The sequence below is a fragment of the Falco naumanni genome, chromosome W, assembly GCF_017639655.2.
Source record: "Falco naumanni isolate bFalNau1 chromosome W, bFalNau1.pat, whole genome shotgun sequence".
NCBI classification, from domain to species: domain Eukaryota; kingdom Metazoa; phylum Chordata; class Aves; order Falconiformes; family Falconidae; genus Falco; species Falco naumanni.
The window spans coordinates 5,396,454-5,410,435 of record NC_054079.1 but is presented as its reverse complement, the minus strand read 5'-3'; the positions used below and the strand labels follow the sequence as shown (position 1 = coordinate 5,410,435).

Below are 13,982 nucleotides of genomic sequence, written 5' to 3'. Positions count from 1 at the left end.
ACATTGTAGAATACAAATCGGGTTAGATGAAGAAATGGTAATCCACTTATTTCTTCAGAAGACTGTCTGCTGGAGCAGGCCTGGAACCTTTTTAAATTTCATTGACCCACCTGGAATGACAACCCTCCCTCTTTCTTTATAGACTCTTCATACTCGGAACCTCCTGATGTTCAGCAACAGTTGAACCATTACCAGTCTGCAGCTCTAGTGGCTACCTGATAGTCTTCTCTTATTAATTCAATATTAGAGTTCCAAATATCATCATCCCAGCTTTAAGGATCCCAGTCCACTCAATGTGTACTTACTGACTCTTCCTCTAGTGTCTCGGTGCATTAGTCTTTAATCTGGCTAGAAGTAGTTTTACATTCTACAGTAAATAGTTGGAATTTTAACAGTAAAATGTTTTTGTCTGCTGTTACTTCTTTTACCTCTGGTACTCCTAGGTTATCTTGGCCTCATGCAATGTTTGGGAAACTTAATAAATGAGTTATTACTTTAAAATAAGAGTTTTCTTTTGTTCCCAATTGCTGTACAGGGCAAGAGGCTCTCAGCATTTCTCAAGCGTTTCTTGTATTTTGTGTCCTCTCTTTTTATGGCAATAAATAAGCTAAGGGGGGTCTAGTGATTAATTCCTCCCCAGTGTTCTACGATGTGGGATTAATTGGTCACATACTGAACTCGATCTTACCAGATTTTGTTACTTTGTGCATTACAGTATACAGAGGTTTGAGATTAATCAATGAAGTCTTGAAGTGTTTAGGGAAGATTGCTGTTTCTTATGTTTTCATTGTACTTTGTAGTATTCCTGTTCTTTTTACTGTCCATCCCTTCCTCAAACTCCTATCCCACCAAGGATACGTCCCCAATCACAGACCACAATGTAACTCTTAGTTATTAAAATGAATGGAGATGTTCTTGGTGTTTGGTGGAATTAATTCCAATGCACAGCGTTCTGTTCTGGATACAGATATTTAGATCTCACTTTGCAATTATGCTTATGTTTTCTATTGAAGTCAGGAATTATAGCATTTTGAAAAGACTGACAAGTGTTTCAGTTTTAAGGTTTTTTTTAATTGCTGGTAATGAAACTTGCAGGACTTTCTCAGCTTCCAAGAAGGTTAGAGTGGGTCTTATATAAGCAGAAACCATTGTCATCTGTTTGTAAGTTTCAGTGCATGATGAATGTTTGGGAGTAATTGTGGTGGTTCTTCTAGCATATAGCTGCTGTCTCTGAATGATGCAAACTTCCTACCAGCTCTCTCCTGAGTAATGGAAAAGCCTAGAGGACAAAGTCCATTGAAAGAGTAGTTATTTGTCAGAAGGTTGACTGTAGCATTGATAACAGCAACCTGCTAGTTACCTAGATAGGGCTTTCTTTGAATCAAAATTGCCTTGATGTCTCTTAAATGTTGAGTTTTAGGCTGAAGTAATTATGGAATTTCTGGAAATCATTAAGTCATGTGATAGGAAGCTTGGTGTTAGTATATTTTCAGAATTCACTGAATGGCTTTTCTGTAAAAACAACAATAAAAAACAACAACTAAAAACAACCACACAGGGAAAACAAAGCCCTGTCACTTTTCTTCTCCTTTCATTGTTTTTCTTGCAGAATTTTCTAATGCAAAAGATCATTCCTGAACCATGGAGGTGCTGCAGTGTGATGGCTGTGATTTCCGAGCTCCATCCTATGAAGACCTAAAAGCTCACATTCAGGATGTTCATACTGCTTTTCTGCAGCCAACAGATGTTTCTGAGGAAAATCCTAGCCAACCAAAGTCTGGCTCTATGAGTGCTAGCAACCAGACTGAGATTGAATTTTCTTCTGTAAAAGATGAATTTACAATTGCAGATAAAATAGCAGGTAAACTTCAACCCTAAGCCCCTATCTCACATGTGACTTATTTCAGTGCATTTTAATTGGTATGTTTCAGTGTGATTTTTAAAAACTGTTGTCTTTATCACTATGGTAGTGAATTGGATGATGTTTACTTATAGCCATATTTTTTGTGTAAATGCAAACGTGTGGATTCATCATCTTGCTATTTTTCACATGCTTTGTCATATTGCTTCTTTTTCTTGCTTTACACCACCGTGAGCTTTAGAAGAGTTTTGAACTTTATTAGTGTACCTTTTTATTTCAAGAAGCTTATTTTGGAAATTGTCTATCCCAAATTATGTGCCATTTGTTAGTTTTCTGAATGTTCTCATATGCACAGGTCTAATCATAAATAAGTGAGGGAATCCTGGTGTGATTAACATGTTCAAGATGTGTGTGTGTTCATATGCATACATGGAGGGTAAACTGTCTAATTTTACTTATTTATATATTTACTTTTTAATTCTTATTTTAGGGCAAAATGCAACAACTCAGATGGAGACTGGAAGTTATTATAGCCAGAGCCAAAGTTTTTGTGGTCAACATATGGCTCCAAATCCTAAACCAACCAACAAGTTTTTCCAGTGCAAATTCTGTGTGCGTTACTTCCGATCTAAAAACCTCCTCATGGAGCACACTCGCAAGGTTCATGGAGCACAAGTTGGGGGGAGCTCAGTAGGGTCACACACTGCTGGATCTTTAAATTACAACATCATGATGCACGAGGGGTTTGGCAAAGTTTTCTCTTGCCAGTTCTGCACCTACAAATCACCAAGGCGTGCAAGGATTATTAAGCACCAGAAAATGTATCACAAAAACAGTCTGAAGGAGAGTTTAACTCCTACTGCTACCTCTGCTGTATCTGAATTGACATCTGCATCTGTGCCAGTGCAGGAACCTTGCAAGGAATTACCTGCGGAGGTGGTAGAACGGAGCATTTTGGAGTCCATGGTCAAGCCTCTAACAAAGTCCAGAGGCAACTTTTGCTGTGAATGGTGCAGTTACCAGACACCTCGAAGGGAGCGCTGGTGTGACCATATGATGAAGAAGCACCGCAGCATGGTAAAAATACTGTCAAGTTTGAGGCAGGAACAAGACAGAACCAATGCGTCTGATGTGCAGAGTAAGTGTGTCCAGAATGCCTCCCCAAACTCTAATTATATCTCTGTGAATATGACAGGACGTGATATGTTGAATGCTGATGTCTCAAACTTCAGAAGCTCTACAGGCAATTCCCTTATCAGGCCCAACTCTTCTATATCCTCTAAGTTTTTCTCTGTGTCTTATCCTCAAATGAAGTCTAAATTACCTCACAACTTGGGCATAGTTAATTTGTCTGACAGATCCCACTATGGAGTTGCTGACATGACAAATTCTTCTGCTGACTTGGAAACAAACAGTATGCTAAATGACTGCAGCTCAGACGAAGAGTTAAATGAAGTCAACAGTGAGAATGGCTTGAACTCTGTGGACCACCAGACTTCAGGAATATCTGCAGAGCAACTGATGGGATCTGATGGCAACAAGCTGTTGGAAACAAAAGGGATTCCCTTTAGAAGATACATGAACAGGTTCCAATGTCCTTTTTGCCCTTTCCTCACAATGCACCGTCGAAGCATCTCCCGTCACATTGAGAATATCCACCTGTCTGGGAAGACAACTGTATACAAATGCAATGAATGTCCTTTCACCTGTAAGAGTTCGTTAAAGCTTGGAGCTCATAGGCAATGTCATGCAAGTACAACATCAGACTGGGACACTCTGAATTCTCAGAGTGAAAACATTGTCTCCACTTTGAATGACAACACAGTTTCTTATGAAAGTGGAAATATAAATGCAAGGAAGTCAGCTGGGATGATGGAAACAGTGCAGCAGCAACAGCAGCAGTTGCCTCAACCCCATTCACAGCATCCTTATAAGTGCACAATGTGTAACTATTCTACCACTACTTTGAAAGGCCTCAGAGTTCATCAGCAGCACAAGCACTCATTTTGTGACAATTTACCAAAATATGATGGACAGTCATCCAATGTGCCACAAGAAAGCGAGGTAGATGCTCTCACCTCTGTTAGCACAGTGAAGAAAAGCCAGACCTCAATTCTTGGTCTCTCGTCTAAAAATAACTTTATTGCTAAAGTCACTCGGAAGGTGTCAAATGACTGCCCTTTGGATCTCTCACCAGTGAAGAAAAGAACTAGAATTGATGAAATAGCAAGCAACTTGCAGAGCAAAATAAACAAAAACAAACAGCAAGAAGATGTTGTGATTAATGTAGAGGATGATGAGGAAGAGGAGGAAGATGAGGTGGAGATAGAAGTGGAATTAGACAGAGAAGAAGAACAAACAGAGCCACTGGTGGAGGTTTCTAGTTCTTATGCACCCCAGCAAATGTGGGGGAGAGAGACTAATGATTCCCAGAAGGATGCAAAATTTAAAAACATGCATCATGATTATATTTCCACCAATGGAGCAGAGATTGAGCTCACTTTATCTGAAGATGAAGAAGATTATTTTTCTTCCATTAACATGAAAGATCAACAGAGTCCTAATGCCTCCATTCTGGGAAGCCAGCCAAGTATGTATGGACCTGATCAGAACAACGAAAATGTGGAGATTAATGACTCTGGCAGGCTTTACTATTGTAAACACTGTGATTTTAGCAACAAATCTGCCAGGAGTGTTAGCACCCACTACCAACGGATGCACCCCTACATAAAATTCAGCTTTAGGTATATCTTGGATCCCAATGATCACAGTGCAGTATACAGATGCCTTGAGTGTTATATTGACTATACGAACTTTGAAGACCTGCAGCAACACTATGGAGAGCATCATCCTGAAGCTATGAATGTATTGAACTTCGATCACTCTGATCTGATCTACCGCTGTCGCTTCTGTTCTTACACTAGCCCTAATGTTAGAAGCCTGATGCCGCATTACCAAAGAATGCATCCAACAGTGAAAATTAACAATGCAATGATATTTTCAAGCTATCTTGTTGAGCAGCAAGAGGGGTTAAACACAGAGTCTCAGACACTGAGAGAGATCTTGAATTCTGCTCCAAAAACTATGGCAACCCCCACCCCTGTGGCTCATGGGACTACTGTGCCAGCAAGTTTTAACAAAAGTGCCACAAAGAGTTTTAGTCCTGAATGTGAAAATCAGAAGGCACCTTCGGTCAGTTCTGTGGTTGTTTATGACTGTGATGTGTGCTCATTTGCAAGCCCTAACATGCATTCAGTTCTGGTGCATTACCAGAAAAAACACCCTGAACAAAAAGCATCATATTTCAGAATTCAGAAGACCATGCATATAGCTTCTGTTGACAGGGGCTCTGCCCTGGCTCAAATGTCTTTTGAGATGGAGGTGTCTGTCTCCTCAAAACTATCTAACTTGGCTTCTCAACCTCCACCTCCCCCATCACTGCCCCCAGACCTTGCTTCTGAACTCTACTATTGCAAACACTGTTCATACAGCAACCGTTCAGTTGTGGGAGTGCTTGTCCACTACCAGAAAAGGCATCCGGAAATAAAGGTCACTGCCAAGTACATCAGGCAGGCACCCCCTACTGCAGCAATGATGAAGGCTGGTGAGCTGCCACCTGGGATTCAGAAACTGCCAGTGTCAGTGCAGCAGTTGAGGCGGGGCAGTTCTGAGAGCTGTGTGAATTCCCCTGAGAATGAAATGTTCTTGTGCCAGCACTGCGATTATGGGAACCGGACTGTGAAAGGTGTGCTCATTCATTATCAAAAGAAGCATCGTGATTTCAAAGCCAATGCAGATGTGATTAGGCAGCATACAGCCACCATTAGAAGCCTTTGTGATCGTAACCAGAAGAAATCATCTGGCAGCCTGCCTGCTCACACCTCCAACACTGAACAGGACAAGATAAAGCTGAGAGCCCTCAAATGCAGGCAATGTAGCTACACATCACCTTACTTCTATGCGTTGAGGAAGCATATTAAGAAAGACCACCCAAATCTGAAGGCCACAGTCACGGCCATTCTGAGATGGGCATTTTTGGATGGCTTGATAGAAGCTGGCTATCATTGTGAATGGTGCATTTATTCACATACAGAACCAAGTGGTTTGCTTGTGCATTACCAAAGGAGACATCCTGAACATTATGTTGACTATACATATATGGCAACTAAACTCTGGGCAGGTCCGGATCCTTCCCCTCCTACCCCAGTGATGCCATCAGAGGCAAAAACCTATAAATGCAGAGACTGCATTTTTGAAACATCTTCCATTTGGGATATTACTAATCACTACCAGGCTTTTCACCCTTGGGCTATGAATGGGGATGAATCTGTATTGTTAGATATCATTAAGGAGAAAGATGCTGCTGAGAAAATTGGCACACAGCTTAATGAAGTTAGGGCCAGGATTAATTCTGAAAACAAGGTAACATCACAGATGGACCAGGATGTGGAGGATCCCAGCCTTTCCCAGGAAAAAACTATTATTCAACTGGCTTCTGCAAACCCTGCCATCTCCTCCATTCCATATCAGTGTACAGTTTGCCAGTCTGAGTACAATAACTTGCATGGCCTCCTGACACATTATGGCAAAAAGCATCCTGGCATGAAAGTAAAAGCTGCTGACTTTGCACAGGACATAGACATTAACCCAGGGGCTGTGTACAAGTGCAGACATTGCCCATACATTAACACACGCATTCATGGTGTCCTCACACATTACCAGAAACGGCACCCATCAGTAAAGGTCACTGCTGAAGACTTTGTGCATGATGTGGAACAGTCGAATGACATCACCCAGAATGACATAGAAGAAATGAGTAGGATTTTCAAGCAAGGCTATGGTGCATACCGGTGCAAACTATGCCCTTACACCCATGGCACACTGGAGAAGCTCAAAATTCACTATGAGAAATACCATAATCAGCCTGAATTTGATGTTTTTGCTCAGTCATCACCAAAGCTGTCTGCCTCAGTGGAGCCAGACATGGTAACTGAAATCAAGGTCTCCCCAGAAATTGCTGCTGATAGTGTTGGAGAAGTCTCTGTCTCGGTACCTCATTTCTCCAGTTCTCACTTAGTGTCTCACACAGTTTTCCGGTGTCAGCTCTGCAAATACTTCTGTTCTACCCGGAAGGGGATAGCCAGGCACTACCGCATCAAACATAATAATGTTCGAGCACAGCCAGAAGGCAAGAACAACCTCTTCAAGTGTGCTTTGTGTTCCTACACCAACCCTATCCGCAAAGGGCTTGCAGCACACTACCAGAAAAGGCATGACATTGATGCTTACTACACTCATTGTTTAGCAGCTTCCAGGACAGTAAGTGATAAACCCAATAAAGTGATCATTCCATCTCCTCCCAAAGATGATACTCCTCAGTTAAGTGAGGAGCTGAGGAGGGCTGTGGAAAAGAAGAAATGCTCGCTTTGTTCCTTTCAATCTTTTAGCAAAAAAGGTATTGTATCCCACTACATGAAGCGTCACCCTGGTGTTTTCCCTAAGAAGCAGCATGCGAGCAAGCTGGGGGATTACTTCACTGCTGTGTATGCTGATGAACATGAAAAGTCAACTCCAGCTGAGGAAAGGAATGACTTTGAAAAGACTGAGGTGGAGAGCGAGGCTCAGGAAACTGAGTGGCTTCCCTTCAGATGCATAAAATGTTTCAAGCTGTCCTTCAGCACAGCAGAGCTGCTATGCATGCATTACACTGATCACCACAGCAAGGATTTGAAGAGAGACTTTACCATACTGGGAAGTGGCACCCCCTCTCATAATGCTGTCTATCAGTGCAAGCACTGTGATACTAAATTGCATAGCACAGCAGAGCTAACCTCACACTTGAATAGTCACAATGAAGAATTCCAGAAGCGTGCCAAACGTCAGGAGAGGAGGAAACAGCTTTTGAGCAAGCAGAAATATGCAGATGGTGCTTTTACAGATTTCAAACAAGAGAGGGTAAGGATCTGTGTATCTGGTTTCCTTCTCTGCTTCCTCTCCCCAGGGAGTAAAACAAACCAAAAGCTGTTCTTCTATACCCCAAGAGGCTCCTTATTACTAATACCCACTTGCATGTTCTCTTTGACAGCCAAATGAGTGCAGGTTAATGACTCAGCGTGTCAATGGTCCCTATAGTCAGTTACACATTCTGCTTTAATTTCCTTCATTCTCCACCTATTCCTAGGCTCCATGGGAAGCTCTGCTCCTTCCAACTGTTTCCTTCAGGATTTTCCCTATCTTTCTTCCTTTCTCTCACCCTTATAGATGGCTGACAGTTATTTATTCTTCTGTTGCAAGGCTGCTGTTTGCTTCCTCATAGATTCTTTAGCAAATGCCCCATTCTACTGTTCATCAGTGTACCTTGAAATAACATACCAATTTCCTTCTCAAGCTTACCAATTTCAGTATGTTTTCTGATAAAGAACCTGATGTTTATGTGCATCTATCCAATAACTTCAAGTTTTGGGCAAGTGTTCCTGTGAACAGAAGACCAAATTCTACTACTCTTTTCTGTACCCTTCTCCTCATCTGAAGTAACTCTACTTGCTGTAAAAAAGTATACAATTGGGTGGGTGGGAACCGTGAAAGAGCATGACTTGGTCTCATAAGTTAAAAATGAATGCTTTTATAGGGGTCTACTGTTATGCAGAAATTCAAGGTTTTTCCTGTGTACATTCTGTCCACCTATTTTGAGGGCTTCTATTAAGAAGTCAGTGCAAATAGAGGTCGAAGTTTTGCACAATAGCATGTTTTAGTGGGTTGACCTTGGCTAGACGCCAGGTACCCACCAAGCCACTCTATCGCTCCCCTCCTCAGCAGGATGGAGGGGAAGAAAATAAGATGGAAAAAAACTTGTGGGTCAAGATAAAGGCAGTTTTAAAAAAGCAAAAGCCGCATGGGGAAACAAAGGAAAACAAAAGTTTTATTCTCTACTTCCCATCAGCAGGTATTGTCCAACCACTTCCTGGTAAGCAGTGGTTGCTCTGGAAGACAAATGTCATAACGACGAATCCTCCCCTTCTCTTAGTGTTTATTTCTGAGTAGATGTCATATGGTATGGAATATCCCATTGGTCACTTTGGGTCAGCTTTCCTGGCTATGTTCCCTCCCAAGATCTTACCCACGCCCAGCCTACTGGCCTTTGGTGGTGGTGGTGAAGGTTGGAGAGGCAGCCTTGATGCTGTGGGAGCATTTCTCAGCAGTAGTCAAAACGCTGGTGTGTTATCACCACCTTTCTAGCTACCAATACAAGCACAGCACTGTGAGGGCTGCTATGGGGAAAATTAACTTCATCTCAACCAGACCCAATACACATGTACACTAAATGCAATTTCCCTTAAGGTGCAAAATCTGGTCTGGATATATTCCTAAAAGTGAGATATCAGAAGCATGTTTCACATATTATGTTATTATAACTGATTAATACTCATGTGCTTCAATAGGCTTTTGGACACTTGGAAGATGCTTCAAAACTTGAGGAGAAGAAAGTAGTTGGCTACAAATGTAAATTTTGTGTGGAAGTTCATCCAACGCTTCGAGCCATCTGTAATCATCTCCGTAAACATGTTCAGTATGGAAATGTTTCTTCTGTGTCAGCTACAGTAAAGGTGAGAATTCTGTGAACTGACAACATTTTTTGTTTGCTATTAAGGTCTAACTGAAAGCCTGTAGAGGGGTCCCAAGGAGTCAAATGGGTTTTGGATTGGGTATTCTGAACAGTTAAGCATGACATTCTAATCTAATTCTTCAGGTTTCTGCAGCACATTTTGTTTACTTTAAGATGTTTTACCTTTCTTCTGTTCTTCGTCTGGGGCACAAAAACTATTTAATTCTAATTTGTTATTTGCCATGTAGGAATTGATATCATGGATGACTGAAAGGCTTGATTTATGAGCAGGAGCTTCTCCCTCAGCTGTTCTGGACTACTTTTCTGCTTTCTTAGACCCCTAATGTATGGAGTGGGTTGTTTTTTTTCCTCCAACCCATATGCAAAAGTGAAATTATAGTGCTGCAAACACATATTCAAATAGCCAGCTGAGCCAGAGGTCCAATTCAAGTGGTTAATTGTAAATGTGCTGCTCTTTCCTCCCTATGCAAGTGGAGACCACCTATAATGTCTCTGAGGATAGGCTGTGCTCCACAGACAGCTTTACAGGCTATCAGCAGGGGGAGTTCAGGTGCAGTAAGGTTGCAAAACTGGTTATGCAGTTTTCCTCCTTTTCTTGCTGCAATGAGTACTCAGCAAAATATTCTGAAGTCCTCAGAATGTTAACTAAAGCATGCATATTTCATGACATCAACTGTGTGCTGTGTAAAGTATCTGAGTACTTCACAGTCTAAATTATTCTACCTAAGAGCTTTCATTCTCCTTCCACTGAACTTTCTTTAGCTTATCCAATACTACTGACAGAATAGGATGCTTATCTTCTATCAGTGTCCTTACACTAGTATAAACTACCCAGCAACAACTAAAACCATCAGTGTCCTATCAACATTGCTCTCACATCATAGCCAAAACACAGCACTGCACTAGCTAGGAAGAAATATTAACTCTATCCCAGCTGAAATCAGGACAGGGTTCAATACCATCTTTTGAGCAAGTAGATACTAAACAGCAGGGAACAAAAACTAAAATCCAAGACCCTAAAACCATCATATAAATAGACTTTTCATTTTCTTATTTGTGTTATGCAATTTCAGTCTATGAACAGTTTTAATGTTGCTGCAGAATGCATGCTATGCTAGTTAACACTTAGGAAATGGACCAAGAGATGGTTTTTTTGTTTTTTTAATGTATATACATATATATATAATTAAAGACTAGGCTCTCTTTATACAAAAAGTCATTATTGTAGTATGGTAGGGATACCCTTAGAAACTGAATGCATTGGGATATATAGGAGAGATTGAGGGGCAGAAGGGAGAGAGAATTGATGGCTTTGGGGGGGTATGTGTTTTTTAGCAGGAAGCTGAAGATTCTTCAAGCACAACTTTGGAGGGGTTTGAGGGAGCCAAAGACCCTGGCACTGTGGAATTTACAGAAGCTGAATCTGGAGCATCCTTGGAAGATGAAACCAGGCCTGGGGGCTACCACTGCAGCCAGTGTGACCGGGTTTTGATGTCTATGCAGGGTCTGCGATCTCATGAGAGGAGTCACTTGGCTCTGGCCATGTTTACCCGGGAAGACAAGTACAGCTGCCAGTATTGCTCCTTTGTCTCTGCTTTCAGGCACAAGTAAGTTACGGTTTGTTTTCAACGGCACAGACTACTAGCATGACTTTTTTATGTTGGTTGACATTGAAGGAGAGTGCATTCAATTTGATTTCAAGCCACGTTTTTATCTTTCTCAGCATTTAGGTATTTTCTATGCCCCCAAACATTTTGCCATTGCTGACTGTAAAAAGTCCCATTTTTATATCTTCTTGAATACAAATTCTCTTTTTGTTGTGTGTAGGGGAAATGCACACCAATCAAAAAGATGCTCACCACTTATGCAGTCTTGTTAAATGCATGAAATTAAAAAAGCCATAAAGAGGAAAAAGTATTTTTCACTAGCCTTCCATGTAACTACCTTATTTTTAAATAGTACTGTGACTTTGTTTCTAGTGTTGAACAGCTATCACAAGCCAATCTTAAAGTTAAGAGTTTTTTTCTTTTCGTATTTGTGTTATGAAATTTCAGTCTATGAACATAATCTTCAAATCAGTGTGGTATTCTTGAAATGGGTTGAGGAAATCACCCCTTATCTGATGTGACCCATGAAAAATGCATGGTCATAATAAATAATCAAATTCCTCATGACATTTCTTTGCCTACAACTAGGAAGCTTTAGAATTCTTTTATCATATTTATTCATGGCTTGCCACAAAGAAATAAGGTTTACTGTTGTGGGTTTTTTTACTGGCATCCTAGACTGACAAACATATGTACATTTTTTCTGTAGCTTCTGGGGGAAGAACTGTCATGTCCCCCCATCCTGTGTCTGTCCCTCTTCACTCCAGAGAGATCCAGGTGGTTGTTTAACATAGGCATTGTTAGCATTGTCAGTGACACCCTTAAATTGGGTGAAGTTGTTACTGTTCTGCAATTAAAAGTAGGTGGGAAAGAAAGCATGATATAAGAAATATTTATAAACCCTGGTGTTAGAAAAGCAGCATTTCTGTCAGTATCACAGCATGGTTCCTATGTGGATAAGCAGCAGGGGATAATAGTCCAAGGGTTGGGCAGGCCTTAGCAGTCTGTCATTAACATCCTGGATCTGAGCTGGCAAGCAGCAAACCTCCCTGTACAGCAGATTAGGTTGGCATCTCCCCTGCAGAAGGGAGTCTCCCACTACTATCACTCACCACTTCCCCCTGGTGCTGTCACATTGTTCAGGTACAGCCAGCTCTGATGCTTCATTGGACAGAGCTCCCAGCCCCTCATCTGCAATCAGATGCAGAACTATAGAACCTATTCTGTAGTTGCAGATCTGCTGGTGAAGCAGGTGCCTTCCTCCCAATGCCAGATATCATAAGCTTCCAGCCTTTGCCATCTTGGTAGTCTCCATTTCCCAATCTGATAAACAGACACTGGCTGCCCTTTCTTCAGTACAATTGGGAGTTTGGACTCTTGTCTCTGCAGGATCTCTGAGAAGATCCTGTTAATTTTTTTCTCATCTCTGATGCTGTGCAGTTGTCTGATCTCCTGCAGCTTCTTTAACCTGATAACACACACGCCTCCTGTAGGCAAGGAGACAGTTTTCCTCTGCCCCATCCTCAGTGAGAAGCCTTAGACATTCCCTGTAGCCCCAGACATAGAATAAATTAGAATAGAACAGAACAGAACAGTTGGAAGGGACCTGCAGTGATCATCTAATCCAACTGCCTGACCAATTCAGGGCTGACCAAAAGTTAAACCATATTATTAAGGGCATTGTCCATATGTCTTTTAAACACTGACAGGCATGGGGCATCTACCATCTCTCTAGGAAGGGTGTTCCAGTGTTTGACCAGCCTCTCAATAAAGAAATGCTTCCTATTGTCAAGTCTGAACCTCCCCTGGTGCAGCTTTGAACCATTCCCACACATCCTGTCACTGGATCCCAGGGAGAAGAGATCAGCACCTCCCCCTCCACTTCCCCTCCTCAGGAAGCTGCAGAGAACAATGAGGTCACCCCTCAGCTTCCTTTTCTCCAAACTAGACAAACCAAGAGTCCTCAGCTGCTCTTCATAGGACATGCCTTCCAGCCCTGTCACCAACTTTGTTGCCCTCCTCTGGATGCATTCAAGTGCCTTAACATCCTTCTTAAATTGTGGGGTCCAGAACTGCACGCAGTGCTCAAGGTGAGGCTGCAGCAATGCTGAAAACAGTGGGATAATCCCTTCTCTTAACCAGCTGGTAAAGCTGTGTTTGATGCACCCCAGAATGCAGTTTGGCCTCTTGGCTGCCAGGGCACACTGCTGACTCAGACTGCTGCCAACCAGCACCCCCAGATCCCTTTCTGCAGGGCTGTTCTCCAGCCACTCCTCTCCCAATTCTATACTTGTGCCCGGCATTACTCCATCCCAGGTGCAGGATTCAGCATTTTGACTTGTCAAATTTCATCCCATTAATCATGGCCTAATGCCCCAGTCTATCTAGATCCCTCTGCAAAGCCTTCTGTCCCTCAAGAGAGTCAACAGCACCTCCCAACTTGGTATCATCAGCAAACTTGCTAATGGTGCATTCAACTCCTGCATCCAGATTGTTGATAAATATATTGAACAGGACTGGCCCTAGAATTTAACCCTGAGGAACACTGCTGGTGACTGGTTGCCAGCCAGGTGTAGCCCCATTCACTACAGCACTTTGAGCCCTGCCCTTCAGCCAGTTCTTCACCTAGTGCACCTGCTTATCCCACAGTTGGACAACTTGTCCAGAAGGATGCTGTGAGGGACAGTATCAAAAGCCTTACTAAAATCCAGAAAAACTACATCCACTGCCTTCCCTTCATCCACTAGGTGGGTGACCTTATCATGGAAGGATAGCAAATTAGTTATACAGGACTTTCTCTTTGTGAACCCATGTTGATTGTGCCTGATGATTGCATTGTCCTTTAAATGCCTTTCAGTAGTACCCAGCATAATCTTCTCCACAATTTTTC

General features: G+C 42.0%; 1 protein-coding gene across 4 annotated transcripts in view; it reads left to right on the top strand.

The window, feature by feature from the left end:
* Positions 1–13,982, top strand: part of LOC121080531 (zinc finger protein 462-like) — a 103,931-nt gene that overhangs the window by 47,734 nt on the left and 42,215 nt on the right. For 2 of the 4 annotated variants that reach the window (XM_040578602.1, XM_040578605.1), the window contains exons 2-5: positions 1,610–1,861; positions 2,352–7,816; positions 9,301–9,465; positions 10,821–11,092. In XM_040578602.1, coding sequence (XP_040434536.1) covers positions 1,642–1,861; positions 2,352–7,816; positions 9,301–9,465; positions 10,821–11,092 — 6,122 coding nt within the window. In that variant the 5' untranslated portion in view covers positions 1,610–1,641. The remainder of the gene's footprint in view (positions 1–1,609; positions 1,862–2,351; positions 7,817–9,300; positions 9,466–10,820; positions 11,093–13,982) is intronic. The other 2 variants (XM_040578603.1, XM_040578604.1) reach the window with 2 other exon arrangements.